The 16,454-nt window shown below is 45.0% G+C and overlaps 1 protein-coding gene across 5 annotated transcripts in view; it reads left to right on the forward strand.

The window, feature by feature from the left end:
* Positions 1-11,177: 11,177 nt before the first annotated feature.
* KALRN (kalirin RhoGEF kinase) overlaps positions 11,178-16,454 on the forward strand; it is a 523,968-nt gene continuing 518,691 nt past the window's right edge. For all 5 annotated transcript variants that reach the window (XM_050900356.1, XM_050900357.1, XM_050900358.1 and 2 more), the window contains exons 1-2: positions 11,178-11,221; positions 11,601-11,705. In XM_050900356.1, coding sequence (XP_050756313.1) covers positions 11,633-11,705 — 73 coding nt within the window. In that variant the 5' untranslated portion in view covers positions 11,178-11,221; positions 11,601-11,632. The remainder of the gene's footprint in view (positions 11,222-11,600; positions 11,706-16,454) is intronic.

The raw sequence follows: 16,454 nt of genomic DNA on the forward strand, positions 1-16,454 counted from the left end.
GGGGGGTGGACAGAAAGCAACGTCTGTTGGGTAGGCTCAGCTGGAGGTTTCTGAAGCCTTTTCATGGATCAGTTTCTTGGAGGCTGCGGAAAACTTTTCCAGAGGGACAGTTTGGAGTTGACTCCTGTTAGTTAAAGTTCACAGCAGATTCTGAGTCAGTAGCTCCTCTGCCTGATGTTAGTGTCCAAAAATGTCCACCCACACAGTTAGGGACAAAACTATAGCATAACAAGGAGGCAGCTCCATGCCTTGGCAAAGTGTGGCAGATATAGTAATTTCTTTAGGTATTTTTGAAATTATTTTCATGGTCTTTGGCACTTAACTTCTACAGAACTGTAATGGGAGTGGAGTGCCTAAGTCTACTAGGCTCTTGGCATAATCCCAGTGTGGTGATGCTTTCCTTCCCTCCTCTTTTCCTTCTCGCTTATCCCCCTCTCCCCACCTGGGTTTGCAGGAGATGGCAAGAGCTCCTAGAAGGAAGGAGAACATGTCAGTGAGCAGTATCAGGCTTATGGTGCTCTTCCCAGGTACAAGGAGGACTAAAGCAAACGCAGTCACCACTTATGCAGCAGGGATATTCAACTCCCTTGCACTGGAGGGATTGGAAGCATCAGGCTCTATTTTAAGTGTCTGCTGGTTTGTTAGCGTACCATAAACCACAGAAAGTGTTATTGGACCTGGAACAACAAACCACTGTGCTCCTGGTGAGGATGGGAAGTCCATCTAGCTTTCATTTTCTTTAGGGACATATGTTGGAGTATTTTTCTGTTTCTGATGCTTTCATGGTTGTATTTCTTGCACTGCTAAATATATCACAGCAAAATCCAATTCATTCTTAAGAATTCTTAAGAATAATCATTCTTAAGAATAATCACTTTGTAGTGTAGAGAATATACCTTTCAATACACTTCATAATGATCTAGAAGATTAAATGAATAATGAGGTGGTGAAACCAAGCAAGAAAGTATGGAGGACTGGGAGGATGTCCAGAAGGATTTAATAAAACTGGATGATTGGGCAATATGATAGCAAATGAAATTCAGTGAAGATAAACACACGATAATGCATTGAGGGAAATAATTTAAGCTGCTCCTGTGCACTGATGAATTCTGAATTAGCTGCAACTTCTCAAGTGTAGGAACCTGGTGTTATCGTGGGTAGTGCAAGGTCTAATAAGTGATGCAGAAGAAAGTAGTGGGGGAGATCCTGGAGCACGTTAGTACAGGGTGGAAGGATAATTTTCTGAACAATACCCTTTACTGAAAACATATAGAATGCAACAAATGTTGATTTTAATTCAAGTAAGAGAAATTGCTCCTGACTAAACTTCCTAAGATTAGTTCCAGTTTCACAATCTAAATGGATGATGAGTTGTGCTGATAGTAGTATTTGAACCTGGGATTTTCAGCAATAAAAACATCTTATACTGATCAGACTGAAAAGCATTTGGATGAAATGTGGTCCCCTTGATGCTAGAGGGACTTTTGCTTTTAATTTCAGCAGGCCGGGGATTTTACTCCAGTTCCACAGTTAAAGTCAATAGTAGACTTATGACACTTATGTACATTACTGACTAAAACTAAATGCTGTTGTTGTACCAGTGTTGCAGATAAAAGGTATAGAAAACCTATATAGTCTAATAAGTTAAACAAGATAATAGCCATTGGTAAATAAAGAAAAATATTTAGTGGAGAACTATAATCTTCATTGCCAAAATTAGTTCTAATTTGGTTCCCCACACTTTTAAAAAAAAAAAAAATTAAAAAAAAGAAGTGTGTATGGAACTCTCCTTTCCATCGACTGGGGGAGAATCAGCCCAAATATGTGTGTATACGCACATGTATATAAAGGGAGCAGGAAGGATGGCCTTGGCAAGAGATTAAAATAAAAGGAGTAAAATGCCATTACATATAAACAAATATGAATTCATGGATTTCAAATGATATTTGACTGCGTGAATGAGAATAATGACTGCAGTGTTTACTTCTGTTGCCTAGGAAAGCTGCATATGTTTACAATATTGACATTTGAATCTTAAATTCATTTGTCATGTTTTGCTGTTCCATTTTATAACTGATGAAGAGATTTATCTTTGAGATAAAAGCTTCTCCTGGCAGAACTTGCAATCGGATATTATTTAGCACTTGCAGAACATCAGACCTGGAGCAGGGGTGGCTGGATTTTGGGTGTCGCTCCTGTGAGCAAATGGGGACCAATGTGGCTGTGGCCCAAACTGTGCCTGCAGTGCCGGCTGAGAGGAGTAAACAGAAGCTGGAAGGGGAATGTGTGTCTTTTGGGCACCAAAATATCCTGCTATAGCTCAATACCACCCACCATAAATGGGAATGTGGAATTCACCTCTGTGCAAAGGATATGCCAAGGCTTCTCACAGGAGTAAAATTCACCCTGAAGTAGTGTGTCATTCAGCTGTAGATCTAAGAATATTTCACTGAACTATAATGAATTTAGCCTTTCCCTGAAGGTAAGAATACACTATAGCCCTGTTGCAGATAGGTTAATTATTATTTAGAGGGGTAATTGTTTTCTGGAAGGTCACAGTTCATAGCACAAAGAAACCTTGGATCTGAATCTAAGAACCCTTACTCCCAATATTTGTTTCTACCTAATATATATTTGTTGTTCTGGCTTTGGCACTGGAGTAAAAGTATTTTTTCTTTGGCTACATACCAGACTGAATATCACTGAACATGTACTGCATATACACAGGTTCAGAGTTTTTCCAGTAGCCATAACTGCTCAAGCTGCACAGGCACCCCGTATTTGTTTCACTTTCAGGATACTTGGCTTGTTTTTAACAACCAACCATTTAAAACAAAAGTGTCTGAAGCAAAACCATTTTCAGATAGAGAGTCAAAATGTCAAATTTCAAAAGAAAAACATTCTGAATTCTTTCTTGCTATTTCTAGCAAAATTGTTTCAGTCAGTTTTACCAAAGCTATGTGTTACAGCAAATTTATTAGATGTTAAAAACTGATATTAGCCCAACTCTGCCTTGCACTGAAACAAGAAAGGTTGCCCAGCCTTCTCTTTCTGGGTATTTGTTTGGTATCCTGAGCTCCCTGCTGCTGCCCCAGACAGCTCTACCCAAGAAATGAAGTCCTGATGAAATGAGTTATGCTTTCTCTAATCGCTAACAAGATAGCGTATGAAGGCCTTTGTAGACTTCTGTCTGTGTTATACACCAGGTCTGCTGGTAAAAAACGCTGTTCTACAAGGACCAAAGAGGCTTGGTCCAAAGACGCTGGATCTTGGTAGCCAGATGGCCTGTGGCCTATAGCTCGGACTTCTTGCAGCTCTGGAGGGTGAGCTGTCTAGCGCTGTCTGTGAAATAAAGTGTGCTAACATAGCATAGTATGGGTTTGGTCTCTTCCAGATGTTCACCAGAGTACAGGGAAGAGCTGATATGACATAGTCAAAGACAGGAAGATGGTTGGTACTTGTGTACAGTTTCTAGATTCGTTATAGCAGTCATAATGATACAGAGAGCTTCCTTTTAGGAGATATCAGTGTTTCTAAATAGATCCAGATGACCACTGAAGGTTTACCCTTTGAAGGAAGGGAGTACTTCAGCTCCAGCAGCTGTGAGGCATTATGTTTTCAAAGATATTCAGAATCGTGTGTGGTCCTGAAGAATTTGTAGCACAGCTTCCCTGGAGGGCAATTTTGATACCAGCCTCTATCAGACTGGCAGACGGGTCTGTAGAAATACCTGCCTTGAAGCTCTTCTACTGCAGAAAGTATGTCAGCCTTACCTGCTGTTATATAAATGACCTCCCTCTCCGAGCAAGTGTCACAGTGGCTAGGAACAATATTGTTTTGAAAATGGCATCTTCAGATACCGTCTTGCCCCTCCTGCAGAACAGTATCATCTGTGACTTCCCATCTGGTTCCTAATTTTATCTCCTTCTAAGCTCTCAGTACACCAGATCTACACTTCTGCATCAATCTTGGTCCCATCAGCACTAGAACTAAAAATACGAATATCAAAGTGGCAATTTGTACTGAAAACCCAAATTATACAGTGGCTTTTGGGCCTTTCTTTGGTACTGAGGTTCTTCCTTGAACATTCTGCCTCTGAGGCATCTCTTGTAGGGTGAAAAACATTCGTATCTGCAGTTGTCGGAACTGGCACAAACTTCATCAGGAATCTCCAATACACCATATGCACATTATCATCCCTGTCTGTCTGTCTAGGTCTCATTGTGAACCATGGGACTCCATCCCTGACCTTTTAATGCATGGAAAGTGCAAGATACCCCAAGCAAGATGCGGTGGCAGTAGAGATCTACTTTTAAAATTCGGAGCTAAGCTGGGGTTTGAGCTGTGTGAGATCTGAAGTACCACTGCAAGCAGCTAAGCACCAGGTCTGTAATTGTGGAGTGGGGTGGAAGGCTGGCCCTCAGCTCAGGGGGGCCGGGAAGCACAAGGATGTGGCTGGTTGGACACATCTTCCTCCTTGCCTAGTAACTAGTCTTTGGTTGCAGTCACATGTGCTTCTCTCATACTCCCGGTATCCCAACACCTTCCCTCCTTCATACTTGCCTGTAGCAGGCAATACTGGGAGGAAGCTGGAGCTACTCTCCGTCCTTGTGAACCTCTGTTTATAGGCAGCAGAGAAGGGAGACCTGCTATGAGGTGGAAAAGAAAAAGCCGAAAGGACAATAAATGAAGGAGAACATCTGGAAACTCTCCAGCCATAGCTGTAAGCCAGGCTGAAAAGATATCTGGGGAAGGTGGCAGAAGAGGAGATCTGCTCAGCAAGACTCTTAAAGCTCTCTGGAGAGAAGTAGTTACTGGAAAGCAGAGAGATGCTGAATAACCGATCCCTGCTCCTGGTGTCAGGAAGAGTTATGACTGCCCCTGAGATCTAGTGGAAAGAACGGCTGTGTGTGCTTGCAGGAGTGTGGGTGAAAACTCAAAGTCACTGAATGACTCCAGTGCGTCAGATTTGGCCTCAGTAATTTATTGATTGCTGCCTTCAGTAACATTAATTCTGTTTTCAAAAAAATACAAAATCCAAACTGCCACAAAAAAAACAACTGAGGGGCATCTTGTAACAGTTCCTCATGTGAGGCTCTGCAGATAAGACTTATCCAAATTTGTTACATGAGCGATACTGTGATGTTCACTTAAAAACAAAACAAAATTTATTTGATTAATCTTATTGAACTGGGTAATTCGGGAAAAGGCATTCCAGTTACTGGGTGGAGTCTGGTGTGAACATTACAATGTACATTTTCAGTGTTATAGATATTGTAAAGCACTAAGCAGGATAAACAGCTGCCAGGTATAGGGTCCGTAAAGATTGCTGGTAGGATTTATGAGGACTGTATAGTGTAGGTTTAGGGGATTTTGAAAGCTTGTCAAAGATGACACCACCTGTTTCAATAAAAATGCATGAATCACTTGACGTCCTAAGGATACTTTTAAAGTGATAGCTGATGAGTTTCAGGTTAACTAGGGCTTCTAACTTTTTATAAAAAAAAAATAAACTCAGCTCACATTGTTTTTGTTTTTGCATACAACACCACTACTCTTCTTTTGTCCCAGGAAAAAACTTCTTTCTCACACTAATTTATACTGGTGAAATGGAAAACAGGTTAGTATTTATGTCCAACCATGTGTGAAATTAGTATCCTACAAGTGCACTGAAATGAATGCTTGTGGTAATAAAGTAGTAGTCACTGTTTAATTTTAGTGCATGCTTCACCTTAAAATTGGTTTTCTGAATAGCTACTATGTACATTTTCATTCTTCCCAAAACACTTCAATATTTAATACTTCCTTTTTCTGGTCTAGTTCTGTAACTCTTTCTGCACTGGGCAGAACTTGCCTGGGAGGTTGCATGGAGTTTAGGAGCTCCTGATAAATAAATACTGCTCAATATTGCTAAGCATCTGGCAAAATTGCAGAATCAAGATGAACTGTTTGCGGGAAACTTAGTTAGAATAAAATGTTCCAGCTTAACAGTGCTTAAGACTGATGTTCTTTATGTACATAAAAGTACAGCGTGGACTTGGCCAACACAAGCTTCTCTTTTCTACCCTGCTGTAGCAAACAGAGCCTGGCTGAGGGATACCACCTTTGTGATTAGTTTTTGGTGGGTTTTTTTTTCCCCATTAGTTAACAGAATGTGTGATCCTTTAGCACTAGCAACTTATTTAACAAATGTATCCAAATGGTTACGAGGGAGAAAAGGATTTTCAGTCACTATTGACTCTTTCCAGATTCATATCTGTAGACTTAGAGAAAGACCTCTATCTTCTTGGATGCAACAGCTGTTCTGCTTGCTGCTAATTCAGTTTAATCTTCTGTGGCCAGAGTGGCAAATGCAGTTCTGTATCTTATGGAAGAGGCACATTTGTCTGTCTGCTGATGCTAGCAAACCTCTGTATTGCCACAGTGATAAAACGACTCTATATTTTTTAAATTGTCTTGCTAATTGTTGTCACTTTCTTCTGGATGAGGTGGTGTTTCTGGAGAGGAGTGATTATTGCTCAGCTTTCTGTCCAAGCTTGGGGAAATTGGAACTAATGTCGAAATTGAAACTAAACTCTGGAAGCAGGAGACTAGATGGCAACTGAGTAGACATTCCCACTTCAGCTTTGATCCAGATGGGGAGGATAACAATAGCAGGGATGATGCTGGGACAAGGGCTTTGGCATGGGATTAGAGCTTGCTCTATGCCTGCCCATACAGCTGTTCCACATCTGAGCAAAGGCTAGAGCTAACCTATGTGCGTAAATGTATACGTGGGTGCTGCAAAGCCAACCTTGATGTGCGTGTGCTATCTACTGAGCACAGAAATAATCTTTGGCATATATATGGGCATTTGAGTCTAAGCATATGAAACATGCCTTCTGCCTCCTCCATCCTGCCCTAGAGGCTTCTCTGCACACCGTGTTTCTGGGGACTTGCAGATTTTCCCTCACGGCATTCCTGATGATAGTCTAGAATACAGATGGAAGCTTCCACCCCCTGCACCTGGTCCCATTTAAGAGCATAGTAATTTCAACTCTAATACCTAGACATAGGTCTGAACAGGTCTCTGAGAAATTCTTTGCACATACCCCAGAATGTAGCTGCAAATAACTTATTAACAAGGCAGCCTTAAGTGCTTTTAAAACTTATGTTTTCCTACTGTGTTATTCAGGTTTTCTCTTTGATCCTACCTATTAACACTCTGGATTTAGCCGTTGCTGTGACACTGAGAGGGAGGCACTTTCTGAACAAATAACGGTCTCTGCAGCACCTTGCAGACTGCAGCTCATCTGCTGAGCCTGGCAGGACGGTTTTTCTTCCTGTCCCTTTTTGAATAAGAACCCTTGGCGCTGTACTGTGTTTTGCAGCACTTGACTCCTGATCCTTTGTGCAGCACACCCATGTTGCATGTGCTTTCTCAGAGTGCTGTACTGTTTCCAGCAGTGCAACTGTCCTAGAGCCTTCAAATACATTTCTCCTGTCTTGGATCTGCTGTCTTGGAAAGATGAATTTTACTGATTTCTTGTTCAATTTCTTCTCCCTCCTCGCATCCTATAGTTTGCAAGCTCATGAGATTTAGCTAAAAAATGGTTCATCTCAGATGCTACCTATCGCCATCCCATTGGAAAACTTGACTGTAGCAGAGGCCTTAAATCAAAAGCCTATGTGACAGTTTCTGATCTTTGAGCAGCTTTAGGGGCTGTCACAAATAAAAACATTCGTACCTAGTTAAACTGAGTTGTTTGGTATGGATTGAGGTATTTGTCAAGTAGACCCATGCAAAAGATTAAAGCAGTGTCTGTCAGTGAAACTAGTGTATTTTGGGTTATGTAATTCTACAGGGTTTTTTTTCATGTTTTGTTTTTCAAGGTAACTATAACAATGCCTTCAGCATTATATCTAAAAAGTGAATTATACATTGCAGAAAGTATTTCATTCTATATTTAACAGCTCTTCTTTGAACAACAAAAACTGTAAACTTGTTGCCGAGACTTGAACTGAAGTCATGGTGGTTCCTAGTTGTTAATGATATTTTACAGTGACAGCCCTGTTCTGCTTGCAACGTTAATAAAAATAGTAGCTCACTTAATGTCTGGGGTTGAACTAAAATTTACTGGTATCTGAATGTGGTACTCCCTGTCCTGCATTGCCATGGTGTGTGCATATGAGGTGTGTGTGCAAAATGTGACAGCAGGACTGTTGCTTCAATGATAATGCCATGAAAACAGTGAATATATTGTGCAGGGCTCCCCTGGCCAATGGAGCTGCAAGCAGAGAAGAACAAACTTGCTGTGCCTTGCACAGCAGAGATGGGCAACAAAAATGCATGGCTAAGTCTTGATATACTTTAATGAAACTGGATTAAAAAAACTCCAAACACCTTTATTGTTTAAAAAGTGGAAACTCCCATTTGTTTCAAAGTACGAGAGATCTGGGACCATTCTTGTTCTAACGAAGTTGTTCTGCAAAGAAAAAAATCATTTGTTTTCAGAAGATATCAGTATTTTATATGGTTAAATATAAGTGCCTTAACTGGTTTAATCATTAACCAGGAATCCGTGTAGGTATCAGGATGGCAGGTCAGCTAAATTAACTGCTCTCCCTCCCTCAGCATTTTCTAACGTGTTTGATTGCAGGTTATACAGACAAAGATGTTTTCTGTAGTCTATATACAACTGATGCTGTAGGCCACGCCTGCAGGGTTCATAATGAAAGGGGAATATAAATTTCTCTGTCATTGACAACAGTAATTCCTTTTGGATGATGCTAAACCTTCCCTGCTTACGGGTAACTCCTGTCTAGCTTCTAAGGATGCTCCTGAAGGAGGAATGCTTTGACTCTAAAAACCACCAGATTGTACCTAATCCTGAGTGGATTCAAAGTGCTTCACGAGGAAGCCACATTCTTCCCAGCTACCAATGCTTTAGCCCACACTCACAAATCAACCTGTATGTAAGAGTCTGGGGGAGAATGAGGGTTAAGGAGGGAATCTGGGTTGTGGGTAGTGAATATTAAGAGATGAGGTATTGAGATGGGATTTGAAATGATGCAGCTTGCTTAAGCCTGGAAGATGGAAGGCTTTTCTGCATCGTGGTGTGACATGGAAGAAGAGGTGAATGGTCACTGAAGAAAGTCTGGTGCTTGAAAGACTGATTGTAATCAGGTGCTTGTACTGTGGTAATGCCCTACTGCTGGCATTCCTGATACGGAGGTGGTCCTGGCATCCTGGTTGTCCTAAGGAGATGAGCTTAGAGGCAGCACAGACATCTGCAATGAGTTTTGGCAGCCTGGACGTAGCTTTTGTGTTGATATTTTCTGCAGATAGTCGTGAAATGACCCTTTTTATCCATAAACATAAAAAGGTAAATGACTTCAGTTAAAACCAGCTGGTCTTAGGCTTGGGAAATGGGCAGTAGATCAGGAGGGAGGGAATAAGGCAACCAGAGGGAAACTAAATGCTAGGTAGATCTCTATAGGATGTTTGCTCTTATTTCTGCAGTCCCCAGGCATGACATCATATAATTTGCTTCTCAATTCTATTTCAATTCCAGTAGTAAACAGTAAGGTCAGAGAAGATGTGACTGGGATCTCTGTGCTCATCCTGCCTGGTCAATGCCATTTTGACAGTTAAGTTTCTGCAGGGAAAGTTTCATCCTTTTTATCAAGTGCAATATATCTAGTCAGTGAGCGTACACCCAAATCCAGCCTTCCTCTACGCTCTGTTGAGATCAGATGGAGGAAACCCATGTTCCTCTGTTGTCTAAAATGTTCTGGGCTGAAACAGGAAAGGTTCTGCCAGCCTCAGCTGCTAACCTACCTGACAGATTGAGATCTGATCCAAACACTGTCACTTACAACCATTTGGCTCTGAGAGTTCTGCTATATGGAGTATTTACTTTCTTGAGATGCACTAGACTGATACTTAGCTCTCTTGAAGTGCTCCAGTGACCCTCTGTGGTGACCAGGTTCACGGAGATGTTTTGTCCTCATCTTCTACAGCTGACTTCCTCCTGTGCACCTACAGAGTCCCTTAAACATCGGAGTTTTTCAGTGGCAAAGGAGTGGTGATTGGGCATTACCCCTGCAGGATAATGACACTGAGGGCACAGGGATGTGCTGGCTAAAAGACTTCTGTTCTTGAGAGTGGGAGATGCGATTTTGCAGCAAGGATGGGTTATCCAAGGGCAATGCAGCCAGAGGGGTGATTACTCCAACAGTTGCTTTTGCTTTCTAATGGTAGAGGTAGCAAAGATGAACAACTGTGAGGTGCGAGAGTAACACTCCTGTTTTACGACAGTGTTTTGAATAGGTGCAACAGCAACATTTCTCTTTATGCAGGCTGCTAGTTTTGGAGCTGTTACGCAATTATAGAAGAATGAGGAGCTGGTGAGACTTCAAATAGGCGAATAGGAGAAGAAAGGAAGGTGCCCAAATGGCAAACATCTGTCTTTCTGTCTATCTCTGCCTGTCTGTGCTTGAAATCTTGATAGCTGGGCTCAGGAAATAATATTTAACACAGCTGCTAACAAAGTACAAACAAGCATTTCTCACAGCACTCCTTTTGAGACAACAATTATGGTCCCAAATCACAGATATTGGAGTTACAGCAGAGAAAGAAAAATCATTTAGCTAGCTGAATCAGTCTCTGAGCTGGGACCAGGGTCTTGGCTTTTCAAACTCCTTTTTGGCTCTCTAGTCACCTAGGACTGTAAAAAATAAAATATGAAGGCATACCTGCAACAACATGCGGTTTCACTGATCATTTCCAAAGCAATTGTGCCCCACAGCCCATGAACAAAAAAAAAAACCCGAACCCAACACCACCAAACCTCAAAACAAAGAAAAGAATATTTTTCCGTGTAACCACACCGGCATTCACTTTCGCTCCCCGAGTACCTGCCTAGCTGACAGCCGAGCGCTGCGCCGTGCCCCCGCGGTTATTCATCAGAGGGGAGACATGGCAGCGGTGCAGACCGGTGATGCACATCAACACGGCTGCGGAGCGCACAGGGGTAGAAAATAAAAAATCCGCCCCCCGCTGGGGCGCCCATGCCCGCACCTGTGCCCGGCCCGCCCCGCCGGCAGCAGCTGGACCCCGACCCCCGCCCCGGGCGCGCTGCAGCGCGGAGCGGCCGCGCCCCGCGCAGGGGCTGCCCCGGCGGCGGGGGACGCCGTCAGCTTTCCCGGCCGGCGCCCCGGCCTGGCTCAGGAAGTGCCGGTAGGGAAGCGGCGGGGGCGGCCGCCGGGGGCCGGGCTGGGCTGGGCTGTCAGCGCGGCGAGGGGCAGCGGCGGCGTGGGGGGAGCGGAGCGGAGCAGGTCGGAACAATAGCGGGTGGAAGGGAGGGGACCGGTGGCGGCGGGGCTCGGCATCGGCACCCCGCCCCGAGCCGCGCCGCCCAGCGCAGCCCAGCGCAGCCGGGGGGCAGCGCAGCCCAGCCCCGGGGCAGCCGCCCCGCAGGCAGCGCGGAAGGGATGATCCGGGCGGCGCTCGGCTGGGCTCGCTGCTAAACGCGCCTCCATCCCTCCCTCCCTCCTCTTCTCCCTCCCTCTTTCTCTCTCTCGGCTCTCCTCCTCCCTAACTCACTGGATATTACCAGCCGCCGGGCTCGCCGCCGCCTCTCCCCCAGCCATGAATCCCGCCGAAGGGGCGGCGGAGGAAGGCGCTGTCCCCGACTCCGAGGTGGATGCTTTCTTCCGAACAGGTAGGGGAGCCGCGGGGAAGGGGCCAGGGCAGCGCCGGGCCCTGCCTCCGCCGCGGGATGCGGGGCTGGCGGTGGCGGCGGCGCGGGCACCGCCGGTAGCGGAGCCGAGGGGAGAGGAGGGGAATGGAGGGGGTCCCCGTCTGCCTTCTCGCTTTGTCCGCCGCAGCCCCTCGGCTCGTCCGTGCCCCGGTCCCCCCTTCCGCCTCCAGGAGGATGCTACCGCGGGGCTGCACTCCCGCCGCCGACCGCCTCGGGAGGGGACCGGCCGGGCCCCCGCCCCGGGCAGGCACAAAAGCCCCGCGGGGATGCTCAAGGAGAGCCGCCGCGTTGTCGCCCCCGCGGGAGACTGCGCCGGCTGGGCCCCGCGGGGCCCCCGCCTCGGGCGGCGGCGGCCGCCCGGGTACCGGCCGGTATTTGGAAGCGGAGCCGGTTGCCTGCCCTACGCGCCGGGCGCCACCCCTGCCGCCCTCGGGTGGGCGGTGAGGGCAGAAGCGCCTCGGGCAGCGCTCGCCTGCAGCCTCGCTGCCGGCCGGGGATGCTGACCTCGCGGGGACGGGCTCGCAAAGTATCTCAGGGCTGAGTGAAAGCCGTGTGTTTCGCTCTCCTGTTTCAGAGGATGCTGAAGTGGAGCAGAAGTGTAGCTGGGCTACAGCAGAGCGTGGTGTGGGGCCTTCGCTAATGAGGCAGTTGGTTAATTAAATTCTTTGGGCAATGAGTATGTGGTGGGGTCCTCACTGCACCACCCGTTTGTGAGGCGATGTTTGTGTGGGAGCCCTCAGCTCGGAAACGTGGCTTTGCACAGGATCAGCATCTCAATTGAAACAATTTGTGGTCTGCCTCCCGCGCCCCCCCCCCCCCCCCCCCCCCCCAAATCTTAAGAAAGTGTTATAGGCTTCTTGATAGATTTTTTTAATTAAAAATTGTAAAGGATTAAATGCTTGTTTCATAAGGGGACTGACCCTTTCAGGCTAGGACTGACACTTGCTGCCACAGCTGTTTGTCAAGACTTTGCTTCTCAGCTGTTTTCCTCCTTCTACCTGCTCATTAGCTACACAGAGGGCTTTGAGTTCCAGTTGCAAAAACCCAATTATGTAATCGCCAAAACTTTAAAGAAGTAAAATCCTAAAGGCCTGCGGCAGCTCCCTGCTATGGTAGACTACACCCCATTTATGTGAAAACCCTTTGATCTAGAGGATAAATATAATAAGGTCTGGCTGTGTGTATCTTGTGATCCACAAGCCAGTAAGCTGTAGAATATTTGCCTGTTGATAACCTACCTGGTTACAAGCTAATTTCCTAAGTCTCAACAATGACAGATTTGTTTAAAAAAAGAAAAATACCCTACCAATTTTCCTTTCTAAAGGAATGTGTTAATTAAGGTTCCCCCCAACTTTTCTCTCTCTCCCCTCCTTCACCCAAAGCTGAATCATTTCTCTGTGACACAGCCTTCTCAACATAAGCACGTTAGCAGAATTGAATTTGGAGAGAGTCAAGTCTGTCTAGCTTATATGAAAAAAGTATTCCTAAAAGAGGAAAAAGCACAGGGAGCCATGTGACTAGACAATCTACCTCCCTCACCTGAAATTTCACCTGTAGATCCATGAATACACTTGTCACCTGCCTTATACATTTAACCTGGAGATTTCAGAAAGTCTCCTGACAGTTCTGCTTCTTGAGGAAACAAAATCACAGGAACCTGGGCTTGGAAGAGGTGCCTAGGCCACATCCTTGCACTGAAGCATGTATGCATAGGCCATCCCTGATGGTTGTCTCATCTACCTTAAGCTTCATCAAAGGAGATGGCAAAATTCTTGCTTCTGTGCCGTTACGTAGCATCTTGTGTCCAAAAAGATGACATAAAACCCCCCACCTATTAGTAATTAATTTTGATTGTGAGCTGTTGCAATGGCCAGGCAACATCACTGAGAAATGGGGGAAAAAGCACGAGAGCAGGCACGACTGGTGGAATTGCGCTGGTGGTTTCCTGTGTTGTTTGTGCACTGTTCACTTCTGGGGTTTGTGCGCTGCTGTTGTTCCTGTCTGAAGTTGGTTTTAATGGATGGCAGAGAGAACAGCTGATGTGGAGCTTAGGAGAACAACTGTAGACAGGACACAACTGACTCCCCACTCCTCTTTTTGGCTGTCAATGGCAATCTTGCCTGAGTAAGGACTGTCAGATAGGGTCTGATTTGTAATAGCTGCAGAGACCTGCATTGACTTAGCATCTGTTTCCCCTTGATATTAGCTTTTTTCTTTTATTCCGTCTGTCTTGACTTGTATTCTGGATTTGTAAAGCATAGCCATTGTGGCTTACGTGCTCTTGTACATTCACATCAAATAAAAAATGAGTCTATGTGGTTTAAAGATTAGCTGCTCTAATAGCACAAGCGTACACTGAACTGCCTAAACTCTTCCCGAATTCATAGCTACTACACGGAAAAGCATGAACTCGTTATTCTCGGTGAAAAAAATGGAGTCCAAACAACTAATGTCTCACTCGGAGGCTTTTAGCAGCCAGCTGGGCTTTGCACTGCGCCGGGAGGATCGATAGGCTGCTCCCTGGTACCAGCAGAGGCGGCTGGTGCTGGCAATGGCGCCGCGCACCGAGCGGCTCCCCCAGCAGCACCTGAACGCTCGGAGGTAGCAGTCCCTTATCAGGGATGGCAACTGAGATAGCAGCTCTCCGAGCTGTACCTGGAAAGTAAAATTGAAGGAATTAACACAAGGCAATAAAGGAGGGTCTGTTCTGGTGCTTACACTGATGAGAACTAGGAATGACTTTTAAGAAAAGGGTGGATTTAACACCTGTGTGGTTGATGCTGACAGTCAGTTCAACCTCCCCGGAGACAGGCAGGGTAGGGTCTGTTCTAATTTTCACCATCAGATATATGCAGAGAGTAATGCAGTCTTCTTTTAGAGAATTAATCCCATGTAATTGGGATAAAAATTAACAGGCAGAAGGACTTTAAAGGCAGAAATGACTATTGCAGTCTCCAGCTTTGATTTCTGGGATAACACTGGCTGCTGAATTGAGGCAGTGATTTCTGCGTGACGTCTGTCACTTCTGTTTGAGCTTATGTTTGAGTAAGAAACCAAATCTATGTCTAGGTATGCCTTATTAAGTTTCTTATGTCTATTTTGGTGACAGATAAAATATGAGGCAGTTCTCTGGAACTCTCAGTAGTCTATATGAAATGTTCACTGAGACTTTTATATTGCATGGAACTGAATCCAATACTTGTTTCAAACATAAAGTAAGTCACTTTGTAAAGCATACAAATGGCAGATATCCCTTGGATACAGACACAGAGGGAAAGCTTTACCTTTGTGCCTAAGCTGCAGGAATTTCTGCAGTGTGTTTTGGAAGCAGAGGTGAAACGTATAAGGAAATCCTTTACCAAAATTTTAAATATTTATAGAGGTCAGTGACAGAACAACTTAGCAAACTACCAATTACTGGCAAGGGTAATCACCACTATTTTGTATCCACTAACAGGTACAGTTTTATTTTCTAATTTATTTTTCTGGCACTTAAGTATAACATTGATTATGTCTGATAGGAAGATGCTGACTTTGTCATCGATACTTCCTGTGAGTGAGTTGAAAATTGATATTGTTCCATCTCCTTTGACTGCGATGAATTATTCTGTTTGCCTTCTGCTTTCCACCAGCCGGTTATACTTCCAGCGTTGTTCATTTGTGCACAAGTGACTGGCAGCTCTGCTACTAAATAACTTTAAAATGATTGGCAGTGGCCAGGCTGTTTAATCAATAGATGTGCTTGAAATGATGTCTGCAGAGAAGTGCTCCTCGAGGTTGATGGAATCAAGTGTCTCCTCGTAGAGCAGATAAATTGATTCAGTCGAGTTGTCAGTGGGGGTGAGGTGTTCGTGTGATGCCTGGCTTCCTCACCTTGAGACTTTATAATTTATAAGGCCTGGTCTGGTAATGTGTGCTGATAAAGGAGGCTCTGTTCTAGAAAAGACTGTCAGGTTGTGCCTGCCACTTGGAAAGCTCCTGTATTCTTTAAGGTGATGCTGTTAATTAAAATCTGTACCACTCTCTGGAGGCTTTGACCTCTGACCCTGTCAGGAATATGAGTTTTGTTCCTTTCTTATTGTCTAATGTAGGTGTTTTTTCATGTGATTGACGTGAGGGAGGAGGACGGTTATCTCACTACCCATGGGGACCCAGATCCTCCCAAGCCTCTGTCACCGGGTACCCCAGTGCATGGGGAAGGCCGTGTGGCTCTGCCCTGCTGTTGTCCCATCTCCCCCTCCTCATGACTCTCGGAGGGAGCTCTGCTAGTCTGGGAATTGGCACGTAGACATGGCAAAGGATGTGTAGGTGAATCGAGAGGTCTTGGTGGGAATGACTGTCCTCTTCCCCCTCTCGCCCTGCAGACGCTGCTCAGAAATGGGGCAGAACCTGCTGATTTGTGGGGTCTTGTGACAAAAGGGAAGGATCTCTTTTTGTCTGATCCTGGAAGGGAGCAATTTAAATTGGTGATTTATGTTCAGAAAGGCATTTCTTTCCCATACTTCTTCCTTCCTCCTCACTCAGAAGTACGTACAGGGCAACAGGGGTGACATCTGATCGTCATTTACAATATGTTTCTTCTGGATGAGATTGCATTGTGTTATAGGCCAGTAGGAAGATATTTATTCTATTTGATATTAGTTCAATTAATGCTGAACAGAATTACTTCCAGAGGAAGAGGTCTTTCACAACCAGCTTCTGTTCAGAGCT

The sequence above is a fragment of the Gymnogyps californianus genome, chromosome 7 (genome assembly GCF_018139145.2).
Source record: "Gymnogyps californianus isolate 813 chromosome 7, ASM1813914v2, whole genome shotgun sequence".
Classification (NCBI taxonomy): Eukaryota; Metazoa; Chordata; class Aves; order Accipitriformes; family Cathartidae; genus Gymnogyps; species Gymnogyps californianus.